Source organism: Heliconius melpomene, chromosome 10 (assembly GCF_056956725.1).
Source record: "Heliconius melpomene rosina isolate 202511_hmr_F chromosome 10, ASM5695672v1, whole genome shotgun sequence".
Classification (NCBI taxonomy): domain Eukaryota; kingdom Metazoa; phylum Arthropoda; class Insecta; order Lepidoptera; family Nymphalidae; genus Heliconius; species Heliconius melpomene.
Window position 1 is genome coordinate 9,666,974 of NC_140398.1, and position 24,604 is coordinate 9,691,577.

The following is a 24,604-nucleotide window of genomic DNA, read 5'->3' on the forward strand; positions in this document are numbered from 1 at the left end:
AAAGCAATATAATAGACCTAGAAAAAAATTATGAATGAGTCAACAAATTATAAAACTAATAATTTCTATGAAAACATAATATGTATGTATCTCATAATATTATTAATACTAAATATAGAATATATTTATATCATTTTTCAGTTTAAATATTTTTATAAAATGTTTTGTTTAATTATAATATAAAAAAAATAAAATTACAATATTTCAGTAAAATTTGTTTCAAATTGAACCAATCCTATAGATTATAAAATAATAAAAAAAAAACAAACTTCAAACTTGGAATTGTCAGTGCTGTGACAAATGTTATTGACGTTATTTATAATTGATATGATATAAGTGTCGTATAAGAAAGTCTATTAGTATTTTTATATTATACTAAATTACTAAGTTATAAACACTAAGGACGATGGCACAAACTGCGGGCGTAAAGCCCATGGCCATTGCCGGTCGTGTGGCATCCGAAAGAGAGAGATGTCTGGGAATGACTGATGCTGAAAGAGCTTGGCGCAAGCAATGGCTTAAAGATCAAATCTTAGCTTCAAATGAACCTTTGCATGTGGAGGAATATTGGAAAGAACGTACTAATCCTATTCGTCGCTTCTACCAAAAGCCATTAGATGTAATATTTACCAAGCTATCACCTGTTTTGGTAAGGTTATATAACAATAATAACCTTATATGTTTATTTGCCTAAGGTAACTTTTTTAAAATTCTTTTCGCTTTTGAATCTCACAGGGGACTCAACGTGCACATGATTATAGATTCATTACTGGAAAACTTGGTTTCATTGCAGTTGGAGTTTTAGCAACCCATTATTATTTTAAATATCAAGGAAATGTAAGTATAATTATAATCTTTATGACATTCAATATATAATATCTACAAGTTTAATCAATGGTTTCTAAGTTTAAGATTTCATAGAAAAATCTCAAACTTAGAAACCATATTATAACCTTATATTTAAAAATATATAATAAATTCTATTATTTATTATATATTTTTTTGCTGATGCTATTTTTATGTCATTGTGATTGTCTATTTGTATTTGTCTGTAAGTTCAGTTTTCCAGTTAATTATCTAAATGGTAACATCTATTCTAAACTAAGAAGTTACTTCTTAATTTTGGACAACAGTCACTAGCATAATAGGATTAATAAATATATTTCACCCATTTGAGACAAGTTATGTAGTGTATACCATAATACACAAGCTTACTTAGCAACTTATAATATAGTATGGAGAGTATCTGAATCCAAATTTACTATTTGGCAAATACAAACATCACTCGACAAGTTTTGCAATACATTTATTTTTATATTAAAATGTAAAAACAAATGACAAAAAAAGTATTTCAATTCCTCTTCTGCGTTAACTGATACTCGGAACTAAAGTTCAATAAATAAAAAAATAATAGGAAAAAGTAATGTTACTGAGTACTAGATCTAGGCTGTAAGTGAAATGTTCTTGTATTTCAATATTACTGTTATTTACAAAAATTGTCATGAATATCTGTGCAGTTAAATGTGGTGAAAACATTATACTATTCTTATTATTGTTTCCTGACTTTCCAGAACTACTAGTTTTAAAATATTCCATCAGAATTTTTCTGTTGTAGGCAACTACCCTACTTGAGACATATCTTTTAGTATTATAAAAATATCTTTTGCTATCCCTATATTATGGAAACAAGCCAATGTTATGATGACAATAGACATTTTTAAAATAAAATATGTTTTTATGTAATAATTTTAATTTTTTTTCAGGATTGGACTAAGAAAGGAGGCTGGAGAGTAACAAGAACAAAGCCTATGGTGTTGCCTGGGCAACCTGGATTCCCTTACAAATCGGAGCGTACTAAAGATTCTGACTATGCGGATAGGGGTTTCAGCAAATCAGTTTATGGTGGAAAGTAAAAATAGTTGTGTGGTTGCAATTTGATATAGTAGTTTTCTTTTAAATAATTTAATTGAAAAGTGTAATGTAAATGTTAAAGAATAAAAACAATTGTTATTATGCAAAATGTATTCCTTCTGAATTGAAAGCATGCAGTAGTTTCATGAAGTCATCAACATCCATTGTCCTAGCACGCATTTGATCTGATTCTGCTGCAATTAATACTTCTTGAATTTTTTGTTTTATATCAAAATCTTGTGGAATTTCCTGTGAAAAAACCATTAATTTATCATGTCATTGTCATGACCACAATCACAAAATTGTTTATTGTTCATTAAAAACTAATTTTGAAAAAGTGGGGATGTTCCTCATTACTAAATATAAAAAAAATTGATTCATTATTAATTAAAGCCTAGTCCTTTTTTCAGACCTTTTATCATATATTTCACTGAGAAATTCATTTTATTAGAATGTTTAACAATCACTCTTTTAAATCAGGTATCTACTGTATATAAAATTTATTTTACTTGCATCAAACTCATCTTTACATTAATCATTTATTTGTTTCTTATATCCACATATTTGTATATTTCTTTATTTCATAATTCTTGAGATTAAGTGATCTATACATAATGAACATTATGTAGCTTAAACAAAAATTAAATTAGCTTGCTGACCAATAGACATTGAAAAGTTATGATTAAATACCTAAAATAATTACCTTATTATGCAAAGAACAATGCGTTCTGTAGTTTTTGTCTAAAACTGCCATTGTTGCGTTTTGCTTAAAAGCAGCTGATAATGTTTTGTTTTTCCTCACAAATGCTATTCTTGTAAGACCATCCCATTCAACAAAGTTTATTGGGGGTGGTGGATTTCTTGGTTCTATTCTCACTACACTGGATTCTACTTTAGGTGGAGGTCGAAAATTATTCTTTCCCACCTGCAAAATAACTTTTTTTTCGTTTCATGCTATATCTAGCACATAGCAAGGTAGGCAAAGCAAACTTGGTGTTAAGAGTCCATACCATACTTTTGCATAATTGTCAAGCCTTATTTCAAATTTAGAGTTAGACACCATTGGTGCTATTATTTACATTAATTTATTTTAGTGACATTTATTTCCTGAAATTATTGATATAAGGACAAAAAAAATATGTGGTTTTATTTTAATCATATCTTACCTTCATTAACATATCAACTCTTGCTAAGAGTTGTGTATTTATTGACAACCTGCAGTACAACTTATCACCAGGCAATGCAACTAATCTTTGTGCAAATTCCTGTTGGAACATCAATACAGCGCACCTAAAGAATGGTCTGTGGAGAAGTAACTTGAACACTAAAGGTGAACTGATTTGATAGGGGATATTTGCCACACATATATCGAAAAAGGGTAATTCAGTTTTTAAAACATCTCCCACTATTATCTGTAGCTTTGCTTGATAGGGGGTGCCTTGGACACGCTTTTGAAGTTCTGCAACCAACCTGTTGAATACAAATTAGTAGTTTATTATGTTAGGTTTATATTTAATTCATTGAAATATTATGATTATTTAAAAGGTAATATATATATTTATATACCTTGTGTCAATTTCACAGGCTACAACTTTTTTAACTCTGTCTAGCATTTTTATCGTCATATTACCAGTTCCAGGACCAATTTCAAGAGCTACATCAGTAGGTCTCAATCCTGCTTTATCTAGCATAGACGTAATAATCAATGGATTTTTTAAAATGTGTTGACCAAAGTCCTTATTAAATTGGATTCCTGAAATAAAAAGATTTCGTCTCACATATATAATACAGAAATCAATTTGTAATTTTTATTTTAAAATTTCCATGCCTACTTAACCTACAGAATAATATATTTTAACAATCGTACCTTGTTTAGCAATTTCATTGTGGACTCTGGTTTTTTTCTCAACCTTTACTTTTGGCATTTTGAAAATATAAAATCTTAATATTTATTTGATATTTATTTAATAAAAATATAAAAACATTGTACCACACTGTTTTGACAGTCAACTTCAGAGCAAGAGGTCTAGGAACCACAGAATACATAACAAGGAACATAATTATACTAGATACATAATATATCCAAAGAGAAAAAGGAACAATTTATTCTATAGAGATTGTACTCTATAGAATATCAAAGATGTTGCGGTGCTATGCGCTCCACATAAGAGAAAACTTGTAACTACTATGTTTTAACGAAATCGTTATTTTTTCACTTTCCTTATCATGTAGGACTTAATATTTGTAAAAAAATGTTTTAAGGATACTTGAAAGAAATAAAATAAACTTGTCTCTTTATATCCATTAGATAAGCTTATATTTTTCAATACTTATATAAACTATAAATAATATAATTTAATTCTATCATAAGCCTCTATTTTCTTTTTATTTTATAATATTTTTCCTATATTATATAACTATGATACAAATAATCAGTATTAAATGACAACACAAAAGAAAATGTATGTGATTATTTTTGAGTTTGGCAATTCTGATTCGTCAAATTTTGGCATGGTTGATCTTTCTAAGACCGAATAAAATACAACCGTTTTCGTAAAATTATTATGAAAATGGAGTGGGAACCTGAACAAGAAGGATTAAGACAAATACTTACATTACTTAAGGAATCCCAATCACCAGACACTGCCACTCAGAGAGCAGTTCAACAAGTATCCTTTTTAAGATTTCAAGTCGATATACATATCGGCGTGGATGTTTTTTGTGTAATATAACCGTTTATCATGTAATTCATTAATTATTATCTTTTACAATTTCTTGTTTTAATCTTATGTATTACCTATAAATCATGTTGCCTTGATGTTTTATAATTACCACGCTCCTAATAAAATCGATTTTTCCGACATGACAGTCATTGACAGCTTTCGATTTCCATAACAATGTAATCTCAGAAATTGGAAGAGTTGAACAAATATCCAGATTTTAACAACTACCTTATATATGTGTTGACAAAACTGGTCTCCGAGGCGGAGCCGACAAGGTCCCTAAGCGGTTTGATTTTGAAGAACAATGTGAAGGCGCGCTATAATAGCTTTTTACCTGAAGTAGCAGAATTTATTAAACGTGAATGTTTATCTGCTGTTGGAGATCCCTCACCATTGATCCGAGCCACTGTTGGTATAATAATCACAACAATTGCCAGTAAGGGTGAACTAACATCATGGCCTGAGCTATTACCTGCTTTATGCCAAATGCTTGATTCCCAAGATTACAATGTATGCGAGGTATGAAAAGAATTCAAATAAATAGAAGTCATTTAACATCTTTATGTTACTCTCTTTTATAATTGAGATTTTATAATTTGAGAAAACATGTCAAATATATATTTTATATTAAATTCATACTTTTTAGGGTGCATTTGGAGCTTTACAGAAGATTTGTGAAGACACAGCTGAATTATTGGATAGTGATGCACTTAACAGACCCTTAAATGTTTTAATACCAAAATTCTTACAGTTTTTCCGTCACTCATCTCCTAAAATTAGATGTCATGCTATTGCTTGTGTCAATTACTTCATTATGGGAAGGACACAAGCTTTAATGTTACATATAGATTCTTTTATTGAGGTAAAGATTTATTAATAAAAAGTGGTGATTTTTTGACCATTAAACATGTGTTTTATATAATGCAAAATATTGCAGAATTTATTCCACCTAGCTGCAGATGAAGATCCTGATGTCAGAAAGAATGTTTGCCATGCTTTGGTTCTACTATTGGAAGTTCGCTTAGACAGGCTTATACCATATCTGCCAAATATTATTGAGGTAAATTATTTAAATTAAGCATGTTTTTATATGAAGAAAAAAAGAATTATATTTATGTAAATATTATATAATTAATTTGATATTTTCAAAGTATTATTTCACACTTTTATAAATATAAATGTCCCCCCAAAGTTTTAATTCTTTTTATAATATTCTAAAAATGTAAGTATTATTTATATTACAAAAATAATAGCATAATATAATATAATATTTTTTTGTAAACAGTACATGTTGTTGCGCACACAAGATCAAGAGGAAGGTGTTGCATTAGAAGCATGTGAATTTTGGTTGTCCCTTGCAGAACAAAATGTATGCAGAGAGGTCAGTTTTTTGTTTTATTTTATGAATCTTCAACATTTATTGTAATTAATTATTATCCTTTAAGTACTGATGTGCAAGTTTTGTAACGTTAGTACTGACGTGAGTCCTGAGGCTGCATATATGATATAGTTTTTTAAATAAAGGTTACTTATTTGTCCTTGGGTAAAGAGCAAGCAATGAAAATTAATTTAAAGAAAGTATTTACTTATACTTTCTTTAAATTAATTTTCATTTTCTGGCAAAATAAATGGACCATTGAGTTCCTTTATGCTTAATGCAAAGTTTGAGCCTTTGATTCTGGCAAAACTCGAGACTAATGTAAAGTACAAGATTATATATATATACTAGCAGCCCGCTCGCGGTTTCACCCACGTGAACTACGTTATTATTAATTTCTGTCTCCATGACTACGTCCTAGTGACGTCTATGCAAAATTTGAGACTCCTAGCATTTGCAGTAACAAAGTTCCATACAAACTTTCGACCCCAAAAATAATTCCTTAGAAGTCGAATATTGCAAATTCCCGTCTTAGCGAGCACCTACGTCCTATAAGTAACTCCTATGCAAAATTTGTGATTTCTAGCACTTGTAGTTTCTGAGATTTCGTGATGAGTGAGTGACCTTTCGATTTTATATATATAGATAAGTACAAGTTATACAAAGTTCGAGACTTCAATTCTGAAATGAAGAATAAAGTGACTAAGTTTTCTCTGTACATAAAACATGAAGCTGAAGATAAAATATTTAGTCATATATATATATTTATTATAGTAACTTGAGGCTAAGTTTTCTCTATATATAAAACATGAAGCTGAAAAGCTGAAGATAAAATATTTAATTATATATATATATTTATTAGGGTCATGATTGCCATCTTGAAATATGCTTAGTTTACATTCTTACTACATTCTGTAGTTGTGAATTGAAATTCCTGATTTAATTTTAGATTGTTGATATGATATAAATATGCTTGACACCTTCTCACAATATCCCACATGTCACAGAGTAGGTAGAGGTAGCCCAGTGCTAAAACACTCCTCACTTATATGTTTGAAATACAACATTAACTCCATAACTAACACTGTGATAGTGAGAAAAATATTATTGCATGTAAGTTTCCAACTCTACTACAAAATACAAAACTACCAAAGTTGTCAAACATACTGTTTGCTGAACATGGTTTTACTATTGAATAAATCTGTTTTCTAGTCTTTTCTTTTCCTCTGTTTCTATGATTATTCACATTTAAACATAAATAAGGAAGGATCATTTAAGTTATGGTAGTAACATAAACGTAATGTTGTAACAACCCCAAAAATCTTAAAATAATATTTAAAAAACAGGTGCTAGGACCTCGTCTACCAGCACTGTTACCGGTGTTAGTGCGGGGCATGCGCTATTCTGACATGGACGTGATCCTTTTACGAGGGGACAGAGATGATGATGCAGATGATGCTGAACCGGATCGTGAGTCGGACATACGACCGCGGTTTCATAAGCCACGCTCGCACACTGTTAAACATAATGGTGAGTGGTAAACAAATTATTGTATACAGTACGATTGACGAGCCGTGGCCGCCTTGAAGTTACCACAGATTAGTTTTTTTTTTACCTTGCGAGTGGACAATGCTGTTCAGAAAACCTAACTTGAGGGCCATGACTCGTATATAAATTTAAATATATAAAACACTTACGATACTTACTGTGAAAATGACGAACAACGAAACTAATGCGCATAGAAAACAGAACTTTATCATGTAAGTTTTTTAAGAGTACAGAAGAATACTAAACGAGGATTTTATATATTCCTACGGAAATAAGAAGAAACAGGTTTCTGCATTTGAATTTGTCCACATAATTATACTAGCGGCCCACTTGCAGCTTCGTCCGCATACCACCTATATAATACTTTTATAATGCTGCATTTGCCAACAGATTGTGTTTGAATGTATCAAACATTTAATCACGAACAACTTGTTTTCATAATTCTAAAAAATGCAAGTACTACGTGTCCTCATAAGAGGATGACATCGGCGGAATGGGCGCCTTCTCGAAACTATACCTCCAAATTACATGCTTTAAAAGACGAAGCTTATCATCAAAAAAAATCCTTGATGATGGAATAACTTTCGTTCGTAAGAGTCAATATCCATATCACGTAAAAAACGGTGAAATATCATCACAATGTACTTTTTGCAGCGCACGCGCTAGAACCAGTTCGATGACGTTCATCATTATTGTTATTTCTTTATTTAAGGCTAACTAAGACTTATACTGTAATGTTATATTATAGCTTACAACACTCATGAGGAATCTAGCTTTCATACGAAACAAAAAAAAAGACCAGTCGGACCAGTAGATCCAGAGATATTAGCGATTACATGAAATTAAATTGATGTATAATTTTCCTTATAATAATACAATATTAACTTGAACTTTCTTTTATTAAATTAATTAATTTAATTGATGTTATATTTAATTTAATTGGCATTCAAAATTTAATTTTATGAATCATTTCCTAGTGATTAATATAAAATGCATTTATAAGATGGTACTATAATGTGTCAAAGATTATCTGATAAGATTTTCTTACATTCGAAATTTGAATCATGTTTTTCGGAGGGTGTTTTTTTTCAAAAAACAAAGTATAGCAAGATATAATTATTCTTTTAATTACAAGTTTCCATTATTTTTGTTGAAGTTTTGTTTATTGCTAAATAAATGATAAAAGGACAAGTGCCAGTGACTTCTTCAGATATCATTTCCCTAACGGCACACCCGTTAGACTAAGATAAGATAAAACTTTTTGTTATAAGCTCGTTAACATATTAACATTTTTAGAATAAAAATGCACATGTTATGTCTAGGTGCAATCTTATTGTCTACACAAACGCTTATGAATTTGACCTTACCCAAAACGTGACTTGCAATTAAACGTGACATTATGCTTGAATGTAATCAATAAGTTTCTATATATAAATCGTTTACTTACAAAAACAGTAAACAGTTTATCGCTTTCACGTTTCTATTTTATTATAATAGTGTTTTTTGTCGCAAAAAAACTAATTTTCATATATACAGACTACAGTTACGTTAACTGTAGATTATCATTGATAACATTCCGCACTTTGTAACTTCGCTAATATAAAATTACACGTTTTTATAAAAATTAATTTATTTATAGATACGCCTCATAGTATTCAAAGAGGATGAAAGACCTTTGAAAATTACCTATATATCATCCGCAGTAAAATAACAATCTTTCTAACCTTAACATTTAATATACACATCGTGTATGATTATTTTTAGATATAAGGTAAGTACTTTTAATGTCTAAGTACTTTTTTTCCGAATGTATAATGCGCAAAGGTAAAGGGAGCCTAAATTCAGGGCGGCCACGACTCGTCGCCCCTACTGGACTACTCTTTAAAAAAGAACCAAAAAGATATATATTTTCTTCCAACTCCTATGTTAGCCGGCGGCGGAGACAGCAACATGTCGGGCGGCGGCGAGTCGGACGACGAGGAGGAGGGCGGCGCCGACGACGACGGCTCCATGTCCGACTGGAACCTGCGCAAATGCAGCGCGGCGGCCCTCGACGTCCTGGCTAACGTGTTCGGCGCTGATCTGCTGCCTGTTCTGTTCCCTATACTCAAGGAGACGCTATTCCATGGAGATTGGGTTATAAAGGTATGTAGTTTTGAAATAGTTTCCATATTGACTTTTTAATGTAAAATCATAATTTGAATAGAATTTATTTACGATCATGAGAAAAATTTTACTAATTTCTATGTTCATTCATATTTATTTCTATGTTCATCATTAATTCACAGATTACTAATGACTTCATTTCCTCATTATCTTTTAGGAAAGCGGTATCCTAGCAGTAGGCGCGGTAGCAGACGGCTGTATGGGCGGTATGGTGCCACACCTATCCGACCTAGTGCCCTACCTAGTGTGCTGTCTCGGTGAACGCAAGGCGCTAGTACGAGCGATTACCTGCTGGACCCTATCGCGGTATTCCCATTGGATTGTGTCGCAGTCTCACGATTTATATTTACGGCCGGTTATGACTGAGGTGAGAAATGAAAGTGTTAGATAATAATAAAATAAATTAAGGCAAATTGCTACACCATATTTGAGACAATTTTTTAGCTATGCTAAGTTAACAACTATTTTCAGCTTTTAAAACGAGTATTAGATAACAACAAAAGAGTACAAGAAGCTGCATGTTCAGCCTTTGCCACATTAGAAGAAGAAGCCTGCACTGAGCTTGTGCCATACTTAGGTCACATATTGCAGACATTGGTATACGCCTTCAGTAGATATCAACACAAAAACTTACTTATACTTTACGACGCCATCGGCACATTAGCAGACTCTGTGGGACATCATCTGAACAAGCCAGAATATATCGGTTTATTGATGCCACCGCTAATTACTAAGTGGAATGTGTTAAAAGATGAAGATAAGGACTTGTTTCCCTTACTTGAGGTATGTTATATACAACTTAATAAAGATTGATTCTTCCATAATAATCAATGTTAGATTGAATGTGAAAAAATTACTTAACATAATGTTTTATATTGACTTTTTTTAGGTCATTATTAAAATATGTAATGTATCTAGTAGTTTTAGTTGAGAGAATGTTTATGATAAAACAGTTTGTAGTGTAGTGGAGTACATTCGGGTTCACTACATAATTATTACAAATTTATGTATCACTAGATTCAAGCAGCAAAAATTTACTGTAAATTTACTTATTGTACTCTTTCAGTGTTTATCATCGGTGGCTTCAGCCCTTCAGTCTGGATTTTTGCCATATTGTGAACCGGTCTTTAGAAGATGCGTGTCCCTCATAGAGCAAACATTAAATCAGAATATCGTGAGTCATTTTAAACCTGTTCATTTCCTTAATAAAATTATTTATTGTTAATATATGTATATAAAAGGACATGTTCTCACTGACTGAGGTAAGATGCACGCATAGCCATAACTGCTGATGGTAGAAACGTGAAATTTGGACAGATGTTTATGTTCGTAATCTGGACATATACTATGAAGAGATTTTGAAAAATTTTAAATGTAAAAAGGTGAAATAGGGGTTGAAAGTTGTTTTAAATCGGCACCGATTTTTATAAAATTTTTAATTTAAACTCTTAAAAATATTTCATTGAACACGTATTTCATGGTTTATTAGAATTCACCCATAAGAGTGCAAATAAGCAGCTGCGCACGTCCGCTAGTATTTTAATAATATAATAATGTTTCAAATATTTGTTCCTGCTAAATTTTATATTTAGGTTCATTTGGTTACATTAATTAATATTATTATAAAATATTACAGGCTTCATTAGTATAGATATGTTATACATATGTACTTTATCTAATAATACTTGTTGACGGTTTTGATAACCCAACTATGTATGTTAAGTGCATTGATATGCACTTAGAATTTTATTTAATTGAATTAATACGGTAATAAAATGTTATCAATTTTTATTATAACTCCATAAGAGAAAATTTGCGTAATGAAATGCCTAAATATTTATTTATTTATTACAAAGATATTTTCATTTCTTCGCTCTTGTAACGAGGCAAAGCGCGGCATATAGTACCGCCAATCAACACGCAATACCTCCAGAATTCGGTGGAAAGCGGGGAATAGATGTGTTAATAAGAATGGAGTGTCTTAACATAAGGTTCCCAAGTTACCTCTGCCTACCCTGCTATGTGCGGGATACATCGTGAAACTATGAAGAATATTTTAATTTCTTTTCTGAATACACATATATCTGCATGTATACAGGCAAATAGTCAAAGTCCAGATCAATTTGAGGCCCCAGACAAGGATTTTATGATAGTAGCATTAGATTTGCTCAGTGGACTGGCAGAAGGTCTGGATGGACATATTAACCATCTTGTGCTCAATTCCAATCTTATGCAGTTGTTGTACCAGTGCATGCAGGATCCTATGCCGGAGGTATGTGAAGAAGATATATAATTATGTTAATAACATATTTGTATAATAATTACTAAAAAATATATAAATATATAGTAGAGGCCGTCGTGGACCAGCGGCACAAGGGTGTGACTGTAACGCGACGGTTGTGGGTTCAATCCCCACTCGAGGAAGTGAAATATTTATTTCCGTTTATATTTCCATTTCTTCGCTCTGGTGTCGGGGCAAAGCGCGGCGTTGAGTTCAGCCACTCAACACGCAATGCCTCCATCCGCGAATTTGGCAGAAAGTGGAGAACGGAATGTCTTAACACTAGGTTCCCTCTGCCTACCCTACTGTGTGCTGGATACAGCGTGAAGCTGATTTTATTTAAATATATAAATAACGTGAATAGGATGAAATATTTAATATTCTGCGGAAAGTGTAGCGTTGTGCGTGCCTTAGTTATGCTTTATAACGTGAAGCCATAAAAGTAATTTACTTTATAGAACAAAAATTATTGCGATTATGGATGAGTGTAGTTTTTGATTACATTATCTCTGTGAATGTACCTAATTTACGAGAATTATTAACACACAGTAAATATTCTTAAAATATAAACTATAACAATAAAATAAAACTAATTCCAGGTTCGACAGTCATCATTTGCGTTGTTAGGAGATTTGACAAAAGCATGTTTCCAACATGTCTTGCCGTACATCCCCGAGTTCCTTCCCATTTTGGGCATGAACCTTAACCCAGAGCTCATATCTGTATGTAATAATGCCACTTGGGCCATCGGAGAAATTAGCATCAAATTAGGTGATTTTATTGTGTTTTCTAATTTTTTTTAGGTATTTTTTTTTCATAAATTGTAATAAAATACTGGAAATACGACTATTATATTAAATTTTATAAAAAAAAATATTTTGTTTAAAATCTCAAAATAAATATTTTACTTTATTTTTGATTATATTCTCATTAAGCAAAAGAATCAATGTTTATTAATAATTTATCATTTAAATGCAATTGGTTATTAAAAATGATATAATTAACATCTATAGGAGCAGACACCTCAAAGTACATTCCCCTTGTTCTGAATCACCTGGTGGACATCATCAACAGGCCCAACACGCCTAAGACACTGCTCGAGAACACAGGTAAGTGCACAGCTACATCTATTATATAAAACACATTAATATTTATGTTAACTTATATAATTTGCTAGAATAATTTAATTAAACAATATATTTGGTGGCAGTAATGTTTTACGATTATGTATTTCCCTTAAGCTTTATGTTACCATGTGTTCATCATCTATTGGTTTTCAGTTTATAATAAGTTTACCATTTTAATATTAAGGAGTATAATTAATTGTTATATATAATTACATCTATATATTATTATTCATAATCCACTAAAACTTATGAATTGATTTATTTTAGATTACAATTAAGTTGTGTACTTTAAATTATATTATTTAATGTTTTTTATGTATAATTAATTTTTGTAGATATGTGAGTGCGCTCCGATACTGATAATAAAACAGCTAGCGGAGCCGACAAATAAATATCCCTAGAGCAATCGATCTCTTATGTCTGAACAATTAATAATAAAACTTTTTATTAAAGTATCCATTGTTTTATATTTTAAGCGTTCTCACACATTTTGGCTTTTTAAATTTCGTATAAAATTCATTAATTTAGTTTTAATTTTACTTTATCATCATTTCTATGATAACTTTTGAATAGGGATTTAAAAAAAAATACAATACTAAGTTGTGACGTAAGAGGTCGAATCAAAGCAAAATCCATTATATTAGCGACCGGGCAATGGTATAGGTGTAATTATTTATCGACCCGCTGTTGGATATATCCGCTATGTCGATATGTTTTGAATGGTTTGTTGATTTGTTTTTCTTGGTTTTGTTCTCGGTTGTCGTGGTTGTGTGGCGTAGCAATTACTATCGGTCGGCTAGGTTATGTGTGCCCGCACGACGTCGCACCCGTTTTACATCAATTTGTACGCCTGTGGTCTGTAGTCAATTTTTTTTATTATTACTTTATATTTAATATTTACGTTTTCATATCGAGTAAGTTTCTTTTATTTCGATTGTGGATGGTGTTTGTTTTTTTTTTTCTTTTCTTTTTTATTTCGTGTTGGTTCTTGTGTCAGGGCAGCGCAGTCCCGCACGGCTGTGTAGTTCAGCCATTTTGTTTTTTCATTGTTGTATATTGTAAAACACCATCCGCTTTCTAAATATATATCAGCTAATTTATATTGATTTATTTGTCCAAATTGCAAATAGTACGTTATTAGTTAATCAACTCGTGCTATACTTATAAATAATAAAAAATAATGATCATTAATAAATCTAAGAAAAAAGTATATATGTTGCATTTTTTACAGTTTTTGAGCCTTTGAGTCTAATGAAATTTGTTATAATTGTGACAATTTTTGAGTTATTTTGTGATGATTTGAGTGTTTGCAACTTGGACTTTATCTCTTATATTCAGTGTCTATAAATTTATTTTTTGTTTGACACTTTTTAATAATTTATTCACTTTAACAAAATATTATATATATATAAATATATATATATACACATAATATATTAAGTAGATTTCTGTTGATCCGCTTCATTTTTTTTATTTAATTACTTAGTTGATTAAATTTGAAACTACTGTGATATTTCGATTGTCTAACTTTCTAGATATCACTACGTAAGTTTTCGCAAGTATGTATCGCTCGTTCGGTCTACAGTCGGTTTCATAACCGCAAATTGGAATCGAACACTGCACCTCGAATAGAGTGTAATCGTCGAGGGCTGTAGCGACTAGGTGCCATCTATAAACTACGTCACACCTTAAAAAGTAGGGAGGAAATGGAGGAAGATGATAATTGGTGAAAAGGGTCCTAAATTTTATGATATTATCTTTTGTATAGTTACTATATTTGAAAATATAGTACCTATACAAAAGATAATTTTTAAACTGATGTTTTAATTTAAAAATTTCTAAGTGTAAAATTGCAAAATATGTAATCACGCTATGTAGGCGTTTCTTACAAAAGTGACCACCTGTGACAAGGACGGGGAGGGTAATAAAAGGAAAAACATCGTGTGACGTAATTTATAGACGCCCCTTATAGGAGAGCCACGAGCGGATTAATGTGAGATATGAGAGTGTGTCGCCCTCAGGTGTACATCGCTGCGTAACATCCGCGACAACGACGAGAAGGACTCCGCCTTTCGCGGCATCTGCCAGATGATACAAGTGAACCCCGGCGGGGTGGTGCCCGACTTCATGTTCTTCTGCGACGCCGTGGCCTCCTGGACGCACCCCAAGGACGACCTGAAGGAGATGTTCACGAAGATCCTGCACGGGTTCAAGGCGCAGGTCGGAGACGATAACTGGCGCCACTTCACCGACCAGTTCCCGGTACAGCTCAGCGCGCGCCTCTCCGCCATGTGCGGCATATAGGGCGCGCCGCCGCCTATAGCTACGGTAAGCATAGCAGTGGAGGCAGACGAGAGATATTTTTTTTTACTTATCCCAGTGGGAAAACTTAAATAGTTTCAATACAGAGTAAGATTGACCCAACCACAGTGTTTAATGTCAGACCCTTTTTTAGACTTTACTTAGCCTTCATTGTATATAAAAACTGAAGTTAGCTACCCTATACGAGGTGTGTGAGCAGTGGGAATAACATCTAATTTTTCATTCCAGGGGAACCATTGTAAACACGGGTCGGGAGACATGTCCTCGCGCCGCGCGTGGCGCGTGGTTCTACTATATATTGCATGAACCTTAGTGTAGCCGTAGTTTGTAATCGGAACGGAGTAAGTTATTATTTTTCGAATTGATTTTAACGGATAGTCGTCCAGTCTTCGTTCCGGGGAATCGTCATAGTGTCTCGCAGCCGCTCGGCGGTGTTCGTGTACGTTCGGGTCGGGTGTAATCTTGCGTTTACTTAATATTGACTAACGTTTGTATCGACTATATCTTTTTAGACGTTCGTTGTAAAAATTTATAATAGTTTTTGGAAAATATATACCGAAAATTATTATTATTATTGTGAAATCATAATGTTTTTCATACTTGTCCAAAAGCATTTATTCACGTCTCCACTAGGCTTCTCCTCGGGATATACCTTAAGCGTATAAATTGATGTGTTAACTACTATTTTTAATATAAATTACAAGACTTAGTAAAATCGAGAATTTACGTCGACTGTGATTTGTGACTGGTTTATTTTGACTAATATAATATGCGTACGAGTTATTGCCTGTGTTGTGTCAGTGTCTGTGTCTGTCTGCGTGTGGGCTACATCTGCTATATAATATACCAAATAGTATTTTTACGTTGTATTTTGTTTTAATAAAATTTCTTAGACCAATTTCCGGCGTCGTATCACCCTCGCGGTATTGACCACTATGTACGCTTAAAATTAATTGTAAGCTATATTTTCTTATATAGTTACCATGTTATTTTAGATTTTATGAAAACCGCCAAAAAATAAAGAATTTTGATAGCTTCTTAATACAATTTACTCAAATATATGACACAAAACTAGCCGGGGCTTTTAAATATGTTTATTATATGTAAATAAAGTTGATATCGCGATGGTGAAATAGACTCGGGTAAATTGCACTATTAATATAAAATATTATTATTGTTTATGTGTATATTAAATGGAAATAATATTATGTATATGTAAATACATATTGAGTTGTATATTATTATATTATTATATGCAAATAAAATTGTTATTTTTTTGTTTTATAAAAGCTAAAAGTCTGACTTTAACCATTTGTTATGTCATTTTTGTCCAGATATATGACAGGCTCCTTTCTAAATTGTTGGGAAAAATAATTATATATATAGAATTATTTCTACTATGCGAGTATAGTTTTTTAAAGTAATCATTGAAAATTTAAAAAATATTGAAATCTTATTTATGTGAACATTATAATATAATTGTAAAGTATATTAAAGTGAGTCAGTTCTTTAGAAGGGAGCCTGTGAGTGGGGATCTGAGAATTAGTAGTTCGAAGGAACATAGTATATTTTGCAATGTAGGGTTAAGTGCGCAGTGGAATATTATAGGGTTATTCGGGGATACAGTAAATTTTACATTCCTTGGGGATATCAGTTTAGGCCTCGTTACAACTTTAAATTATGTTTTTTTTTATCGGCCCTTATATATTGTTATATACAAAAAAATTGTGTGTATTTTGTATATGTATTAATTACCCCACAAATGCGTCTTCGGTCCCTGAAAATCCTAAGTTGAGTGCACACGGTCTCTAGACTAATATATTTTCATTTTATGAGCGTTATTAAAAATTGGCACAAGTATAAAATAAATATATAAAATTGAAAATCGGTCAAAGTAATTAAATTTGTATTAAAGATAATAAAAATATATCTAAAGTCGGTTTGTTGGCCGTGTGCTCGCTACCTAGTCCTGTCGGTTCCTATCCTCCGAATCCTGTCTAGTCCCATTCCTTGTGAAGTGCCAACGAAGCCTCAGTAGTGCGGATGAGCGCTCACTTATCGAATTGTGAGTCCTTATTTTAATTTTTTATCCGGATATACATAGAATATACATACATTACAAAAAATTGAAAAACAATAATTATAATTGAACCACTACTATTCTTTTATAAGCGAAAAGCGAAATAGGTGCCCTCGTAATTTATTTTTAAGATAGATTTTGTCAACATTTTTAATACTATAGTATTTTTTTCTCCTGAAGAAGAAAACGTGATAATAGGTGATTAAGTGTTCGAATGGGTCGGTGTGTGAGAGCTGTGGGCGGCGTTCGTGCGGCACGATTCCTATCCTCGGCATAGTTGTGTGTACTTTGTACATTTGTGTTGTGAATCATTTAAACTTTAAATTGTATCGTGGTTAAGACATCAATAACATTTTCAATGTATAATGTATTGTTTTTGCACTCTTTAAAATTTGGTGACTTCCGATGCTATATATAACGGACAAAAGGGTATAATCGCCATTTTTATAATTTACAAAAGACAATTTTACATTTGTTCTTTTTTTATTGTTATTTACACATAAATATAACTACTAAACAAACAAACAAACTGTTGACCAAGACTATGTATGTAAAACTTTAGACCGAATGTTCAATACTGGCGTTTATCCTCAGTTGGCCGTTGGAGGTAGTTATAGAAAATACTTATTTGAATTAAAAAGAAAACACTTTCATACGAAGCTTTTTAAATTTTAAATCATTTTGTTTAATTGTATTTTGTAAAAAAGAATATTATTTTTGTATACTATATAATATCAAAAACATAAAAAGGAACAGGGAAATATTTTTTCCATAAAATTTTACTAAATAAGATCCTCAATATGACATACACATTGACTGGCGTCCGTATAACGGACGTCCTCGGAATCACGTTATCGTTATCAAGTTGCCAAATGTTTCAGAGTTCTAATGTATGTTTGTAAAAATTATAAGTACATAAAATTAATAGTATGTATATCGAGGCGTACAATTACGATATAAAATTAGATTACCATACAATATTGAATAGATTAAAAAATTTTTAGTTCAAAAATTTTTTCATGTAAGTTATAGTTGTATAAATACTCACGCCTTCACTCTCATTAGATATTTTACGATATATATTTTATATTTATTATCGTTCTAAAGAAATAAGAATCGTACTTACACGTATCTATTTTGATATTTGTATTGTATTTATTATATTTATAAGTATTTTCTGTAATGTTCTTTATTTACTAGCAGCATTTTTATCTCGTAAACTTTTGTCACTTCAACTTTTTTGTTAACATAAAAAAAATAGAAAATTGAGGACAAACTGCTCCAATGTACAGTGTCGAAAGTACCTATTTATTGGCAATATTTGTCGTTGTAAAAAAGGTGTGCAAATTAAGAGCTTATTCTTTTTATTTCGAAATTAATGACAATTAAATTTTTAAATTTAATTTTAACAGCTTAACTGATGATTAAAATATATTTGAGCTTTTGATTATGTACGTAGAAACTGTGTAAATATATATATGGGGACTTAGCTGTGTTTCTACATAACATTAAATGAAGTTATTTCTATAATAATGTTTCTTAAACACTGAACTGAAGGAACGATTATTAAAAATTACAGAATAAATTACTACATGGCAGTCCCTATGTATGGTTGGGTTGTTTATTTAACGTGAGTACAGTGCCGTAAAAAAAGTAATAAATATCACATCGCTACCTCTAATCTAAGGCCTAATTAAAGGCATAGACGTGTCCAGAAATAATTGTTGTAATAATTTTCTAAAAATATTCAAAACTGAACCTGTACTCACTTTTCTAAATTGTATATTATATTTTAATTTTGTCACAGCTACTACAAATATATAGTGTTCGTAATAAGTTCTGGTTGTAATGCATGACCTCACCATAGACATTCTTTTACCATACATTTCGTTAATAAAGCACTCATTGTTCGAATATTCATTGTTTCATTTTCGTTTAAAATAATAAAAAAACAATTTAGACCTAAAACTTTCCGACTTCTCTCCTTTCTTCGTTGGCTATTTGTGTGTATAAAAAAATTAACTAGAAATATTTTTTTATAAAATGTTTAGGGTATAGTTAAATAAAATGTGCAGTAGCAATTACTTAACACCAATAATAGATTCAATAGAGAAGGATATCTTAGGTCGTTGAGGAGGGGGCGCGTAGCTCAGCAGGGCCGCGAGGAGGTGCCTGCACAGCGCAGAAGGGACCGGTGCTGCCGACTGTGGGTGCAACGGGAGCTCCAACGCGGCGTCGGCGAACGCTCTACGCCTACGCATGCGCTCACTCCATGCTGGATCACCGTCTCGTAATTGTTCATCTACGATACAATATACAATGTTTAAATATTTAGATTCGTTTCCTTAAGCAATAGCAGTGAGTTTTTAACTAGTTTAATAGGATACAATTTTTATTTATCCTTTACCTTCCACGAAAATGAGAGATTTCGAATGATTGTATATTCTACAAGGCAAAATTGTGATACGTTGACGTACGATTGTTACAATTTTACTGGAAAAGACATATTTCTATCCTTTACTATTCCTACATTTTCAAATAGACTGAGAACAATAAGAATCCAAAGTATTTATTTTATAAAAATTACCTTCAACATAGGCCACTAAAATGTATGAACTGTATATTAGCACATATAATGAAACAAGTGTATTGAAACATGTAATTATCCCGTAACAGACGTTAGGCGATGTTTTTGGCACCCGCTGAGCGATCACTCGGCCCAGCGGAAAGACATGTTTACAGACAACAGTGCGCTGTAACTGTAACGCGACACCCCGACAAAGAGCCCGACACTCGTACGTTTTTTGTAAAACAATCTTCACACTTTTTACAGCTCATAAAAATAGTCAAAAGATATTTAGCTTTTTGTTAATAGACAGTGAAATGTTGCCGAGTCTTAAATGACAGCTTTTGTTCTATAAATGAGGCGGGGACATTTAGAAGAAACGTTCATTTTTTTATTACGACAGGGGTTCTATTTTTAATTGTTTCAAGAGTATCTTTTTACGCTGAAGTATATTACCACTTAAACATCACACATATATACATTACACAGTAGATGGAACTTAAGTCCCGTAATAAAAATTGTCTGAATTAACGCATAAACTATAAATATATTCAGAAAACGTTGCATTATTTAAAAAAAATATTTTACTATTCAAATAGTTATATGATATATTTATCTCTAATCTAAGAGAGTTGATCCTTAAAAATATAATTTTAACAAGATCGAATGTTCCAAAATAAATATTTACTCAGCTAATTCGCATGGCGCATTCGGTGGCAAGAAACGAAGCACGACAGAGTCTACTCATTTACAACAATAACAAAACGCTGAGTGCTACGTGGCACGTCGGACATTATCTTTAAATTCCGAAAAGGTTAAAATATGTTCTTTAGGGTTACCAAAACATTGTTAATTGTATTTTAAAATTCAATTAAGACATAGTGCAGCCTCATGAAAAATAGTTAAGTAATATTAAGTATACTTATCTACTTGTATAACTAAGAAAATTCTGATAAAACAAATTTAAAGTATAATTATTACTCTTCTTCCGTGGTGGCGCAGGGGCATCCCCATCGACGAGATGAAATATTTATTTAAATTTATATTTCCATTTTTTCGCGCTGCAAAGGCAAAGCGCGGTATTGAATTCTGCCACCAATGCTTCCAAAATTCGGCAGAAAGTGGGGAATGGAGTGCCTTAACACTGGGTTCCTTCTACCTACCCTGCTGTGCTCGGGAAACAGGGTGAAGCTGATTTATTTATCTAGAACTGTTTCATGCTAAAATGCCGTTATAAATACAACTTTTTGTCTTTCTTCTTATAGCGGGTTTATCGATCACTTTAACTGTTCCATAACTTTTTATGTGTAAAGCTGCAAGTGTTTAATGTATTATCAAATACGAAAGTAATTTAGATTAGTATATAAATAATAATAATTAGTAAGGTGGCGCTCGATGAAGGAGACTTACGTTCAGTAACCCAAGTAGACAAAGGAAAGGAAAAAAAAATCGGAACATGAAAATTTATATTTATACCTACTATTGTCGCGATCGGGATAATAGTAGGTATAAATGTAAATTTTCATGTTCCGATTTTTTTTCCTTTCCTTGTAGGTACTACAATTTCTCATCTCTAGCCTAATTTTATTATCGTAGGTCTACGGAAAACACTTCACGGGTATAACGGTTCCGTTTTTCCTTTTGAGGTACGGAACCCTAAAAAGGACGGAAGAGAAATCAATAACATTTCAATCGATCTATATCGAAGCTCAAAAAAGAAAACTTTAAAACTTACTGTAAGATGTAGGAGGAATAGTATAGTTTCTAGAAATCTGTACGCTACGCAGCCTTGCGCGGTAAGCACGTTTGCGTGCTGCTAGTGCAGCTGCCTCGCCATCGCGGGCGGCTCCGCCAGTACTTTGTTGTCGACGAAGAGCGACCTGTGGGAAATTATAAAACTTACTTAGGTATTTATTTATTTTTTTTTGATTGCCGTTGTACATTTTATATTAAAGTAGAAGAGTGGCGCGTTTATAGGTATTTATTAATCATTAAAAATTTTGTATTCCATGTTGTTTATTTTTGAATGATTAATAAAATTTACTTAACAACATACCTACCTAACAAATAGTGTTGTTTGAATTTAAAATGACTTTCCTTAGAAAAAATTAAATATTATATTATGGTTCCTCTACCTACCTAATAAATACAAGTGACAACTTTTTTTAGCTTTGGGAGGTACAGACCTACACATCTTCAAATATAACGAAAAAGCCTCTTTTTCAACTATTACAAACACTTTGCGTCTAGGATGGTTAATCCTAACAACGTGCTTTATTCTAACATTTCAAGGAAATGATATTAGCATTTTCCTTATAATTTCCTTTAAATGAAAGTGAACATTTTCTCCAGTAGACATCGAATCCATCCAGTCAGACAATTTCCCGATTGCGTACTACGACAACAATGCGATATGTTACTTATTTTTATTATACCTAAGATTAGTTTTTTATAATTTTCTCGTCGGAAAAAATACTTATATTGAATTTTCTTTTAAGTATATTTCTACATTCAATTTAGAAGGTGACAAACTATCCAGTCAATTAAATCACCTTACCTGAGCAGCCATAACTCGTTGTCTTTCCAGCACCAGCAAACACCCTGGGCACCTACAGTCGCGCCATCGGCAAAGTCTTTTGTGCCCTTTGAGACAAGATATTACGCCGTGGTTACGACATCTGGCACATTTTGGTGTCCTCAAAGCTCTTCGATGAACGTTGTCGACATCACTAATTTTCTTTGCACTTTGCATTATTAAAAATAGTTTTATAAAATTAACACCAAAATTATCTTAATTGAAAACTAATTTATGAAATTTAAACAATTTAAAACGCATTGTAGTACCTAATTGATTAAAAACGATTTATATTATTGGATAGTGTATTGTAACACTAGTTCGCGAAGCAAAGTTTGAAATAACTTTCAGTTTTGTCTGAAGAGGAAGGAGATGTTCACACTGAAATATCTTTTCAGAGATTAAACTATGAAACTGGTTGCAGGCTTACAGTTATTACGCGCGCTCCGCCCACAAGTTCCATTGGTCGGAAGCCTTGTAGGCGGAACTATAGTTGCTCGTGTGTATCTTGTTATTTTATAAATTTATAAAATATTTTTTACTAATATTTAGATATGACATTGTGACATGTTTTATTTCTAAAAATAATTACAGTGCATTTATTTATATTTTGATAGTATACGGCTGTATGGGTAGATTGTTCAATATTAACATAGCAAACATCTATCTTTTTAAGCCTCGACACACCACCTTTCTTTTCATAGCTCTCCACCCAAACAGAGTTGTGGCATACGTATTGAAAACTCAACTCCGAAATCCGAGCTTTGCTTTAACACAAGAGAAACAAAACTACGGTTAGGTACCTACATATCTACATGTATGAAGCTGAAAAACAAAAATAGTAGCCTTATCAACGCAGATAATTTAATTTCCACCTAGAAATAAGATTCATACTACTAGCAACGCGCTCGCGGCTTCGCCCGCTTGTATAATGTAATTACTAATTTACTAATCAGCATTACTTTCGTTATCTAATATTCCCTAAAGAAACTTCCTTTTTCACTAGAAAACCACAATTAAATCGGGCAAGTTTCCGAGATTAACGTGAACAAACACACAGACAAATAGAAAATAACTTTGACAAAAATCATTGTTTTTAGTTCTATTATGTTATTAAATGCCACTTTTCTTATATTTCTTCCTTCCAATGGATAAAAAACTTTGCCGCTATGCCCCTCTGTCCTGTTTTATATACATAGTTCACTAAATTATAGATATTAGTTATCTATAGTTTACGAAATTACCTACAATAAAATATGATTACTTTTCTAATATTTCATTAGTAACAGAAAACGTAATTACAATTGTATCTTAATATCTGTAACTGATATCTGTTCAATCACGATTGATGATTGCCAATTAGCTCTCCTGTTACCGTCGCCACTGTCCACCAACATATTTTGTTACCAATTTTTCTTACATAGTACCTAGGTAGCCGTCAGATTGAGAAGATATTAAATTATATTAATAAAGTGAAATATTCATCGCATATAATAGGTAACTATTACTTACACGTACATAATATAGGTTAACTTTATATAGAGATCACTACATATCTCTACGTTTTATATTTCTAATGTTCTAATGTTCTAGGGTTCACACCTGCCCCCCCCTGGACCACCCATCGATTATTTAGAAACTTTATTTTCATGAGCCGTTAGGGGCGAAAATGTCACCAGCCCAAATATATGATCCAGGTTTAAATTCAATAGGATTTTTATGTTTTTTTCTCTATTGAATTTATAAAGGTGATAAATAGTAACTGAATTACCTAATCTATGAATTTATCTTATATCTTAAAAATATCTAGGCTTTTTTTATCTCTCTTTCTCTGACTAGCCCGTTAGGGATACGACGTGAAGCTAAGTAAGTACCTAAGTGTATATATAAAAACACGTACGCCGTCGTGATTTCGCGAGTGGTTCGC

General features: G+C 31.9%; 4 protein-coding genes across 5 annotated transcripts; 2 read left to right on the forward strand and 2 right to left on the reverse strand.

Moving 5' to 3' along the window:
• The first annotated feature begins 292 nt into the window (after positions 1 to 292).
• Positions 293 to 2,020, forward strand: ND-B17 (NADH dehydrogenase (ubiquinone) B17 subunit). The gene is made up of 3 exons (XM_085192284.1): positions 293 to 649; positions 736 to 837; positions 1,764 to 2,020. Exons 1-3 carry the CDS (start codon positions 407 to 409, stop codon positions 1,911 to 1,913), a joined length of 495 nt encoding a protein of 164 aa, XP_085048410.1. The 5' UTR covers positions 293 to 406; the 3' UTR covers positions 1,914 to 2,020.
• Positions 2,003 to 3,959, reverse strand: LOC146535504 (putative dimethyladenosine transferase). Its single transcript, XM_085192283.1, has 5 exons — positions 3,779 to 3,959; positions 3,478 to 3,664; positions 3,078 to 3,381; positions 2,615 to 2,836; positions 2,003 to 2,160 (listed from the first exon to the last, which is right to left on the reverse strand). The coding sequence occupies exons 1-5, from the start codon at positions 3,834 to 3,836 to the stop codon at positions 2,011 to 2,013; spliced, it is 921 nt and encodes a 306-aa protein (XP_085048409.1). The 5' UTR covers positions 3,837 to 3,959; the 3' UTR covers positions 2,003 to 2,010.
• Positions 3,960 to 4,386: 427 nt separating this feature from the next.
• Tnpo (transportin 1) lies at positions 4,387 to 19,452 on the forward strand. 2 transcript variants are annotated; one of them, XM_085192285.1, is made up of 16 exons: positions 4,388 to 4,580; positions 4,821 to 5,153; positions 5,281 to 5,496; positions 5,572 to 5,694; positions 5,920 to 6,015; positions 7,359 to 7,542; positions 9,491 to 9,705; positions 9,884 to 10,093; positions 10,198 to 10,509; positions 10,793 to 10,900; positions 11,825 to 11,998; positions 12,607 to 12,778; positions 13,021 to 13,116; positions 13,914 to 13,989; positions 15,156 to 15,462; positions 15,685 to 19,452. In XM_085192285.1, exons 1-15 carry the CDS (start codon positions 4,476 to 4,478, stop codon positions 15,436 to 15,438), a joined length of 2,703 nt encoding a protein of 900 aa, XP_085048411.1. In that variant the 5' UTR covers positions 4,388 to 4,475; the 3' UTR covers positions 15,439 to 15,462; positions 15,685 to 19,452. The 2 variants fall into 2 exon arrangements, 1 of the variants encoding a protein (XP_085048411.1); XR_014878380.1 differs by lacking the exon at positions 13,914 to 13,989 and having other exon boundaries at positions 4,387 to 4,580.
• dmrt11E (doublesex-Mab related 11E) lies at positions 19,169 to 23,091 on the reverse strand. The gene is made up of 3 exons (XM_085192286.1): positions 22,660 to 23,091; positions 21,838 to 21,982; positions 19,169 to 19,838 (listed from the first exon to the last, which is right to left on the reverse strand). Exons 1-3 carry the CDS (start codon positions 22,852 to 22,854, stop codon positions 19,618 to 19,620), a joined length of 561 nt encoding a protein of 186 aa, XP_085048412.1. The 5' UTR covers positions 22,855 to 23,091; the 3' UTR covers positions 19,169 to 19,617.
• Between the last annotated feature and the right edge of the window lie 1,513 nt (positions 23,092 to 24,604).

Bases quoted from the DNA above. Each gene is read 5' to 3' on its own strand.
- LOC146535504 (XM_085192283.1), bottom strand. From the start codon at position 3,836: ATGCCAAAAGTAAAGGTTGAGAAAAAAACCAGAGTCCACAATGAAATT. The intron at 3,665-3,778 runs GTACGATTGTTA...TTTTTATTTCAG, and splicing joins CAATGAAATTGCTAAACAAG to GAATCCAATTTAATAAGGAC. The intron at 3,382-3,477 runs GTATATAAATAT...TGTATTCAACAG, and splicing joins GCCTGTGAAATTGACACAAG to GTTGGTTGCAGAACTTCAAA.
- dmrt11E (XM_085192286.1), bottom strand. From the start codon at position 22,854: ATGCAAAGTGCAAAGAAAATTAGTGATGTCGACAACGTTCATCGAAGA. The intron at 21,983-22,659 runs GTAAGGTGATTT...AATTTCCCACAG, and splicing joins AACGAGTTATGGCTGCTCAG to GTCGCTCTTCGTCGACAACA. The intron at 19,839-21,837 runs GTAAGTTTTAAA...ATTGTATCGTAG, and splicing joins TATTCCTCCTACATCTTACA to ATGAACAATTACGAGACGGT.
- Tnpo (XM_085192285.1), top strand. From the start codon at position 4,476: ATGAAAATGGAGTGGGAACCTGAACAAGAAGGATTAAGACAAATACTT. The intron at 10,901-11,824 runs GTGAGTCATTTT...GCATGTATACAG, and splicing joins AAACATTAAATCAGAATATC to GCAAATAGTCAAAGTCCAGA. The intron at 13,117-13,913 runs GTAAGTGCACAG...TGTGTGGCGTAG, and splicing joins GACACTGCTCGAGAACACAG to CAATTACTATCGGTCGGCTA.
- ND-B17 (XM_085192284.1), top strand. From the start codon at position 407: ATGGCACAAACTGCGGGCGTAAAGCCCATGGCCATTGCCGGTCGTGTG. The intron at 650-735 runs GTAAGGTTATAT...TGAATCTCACAG, and splicing joins CCAAGCTATCACCTGTTTTG to GGGACTCAACGTGCACATGA. The intron at 838-1,763 runs GTAAGTATAATT...ATTTTTTTTCAG, and splicing joins ATTTTAAATATCAAGGAAAT to GATTGGACTAAGAAAGGAGG.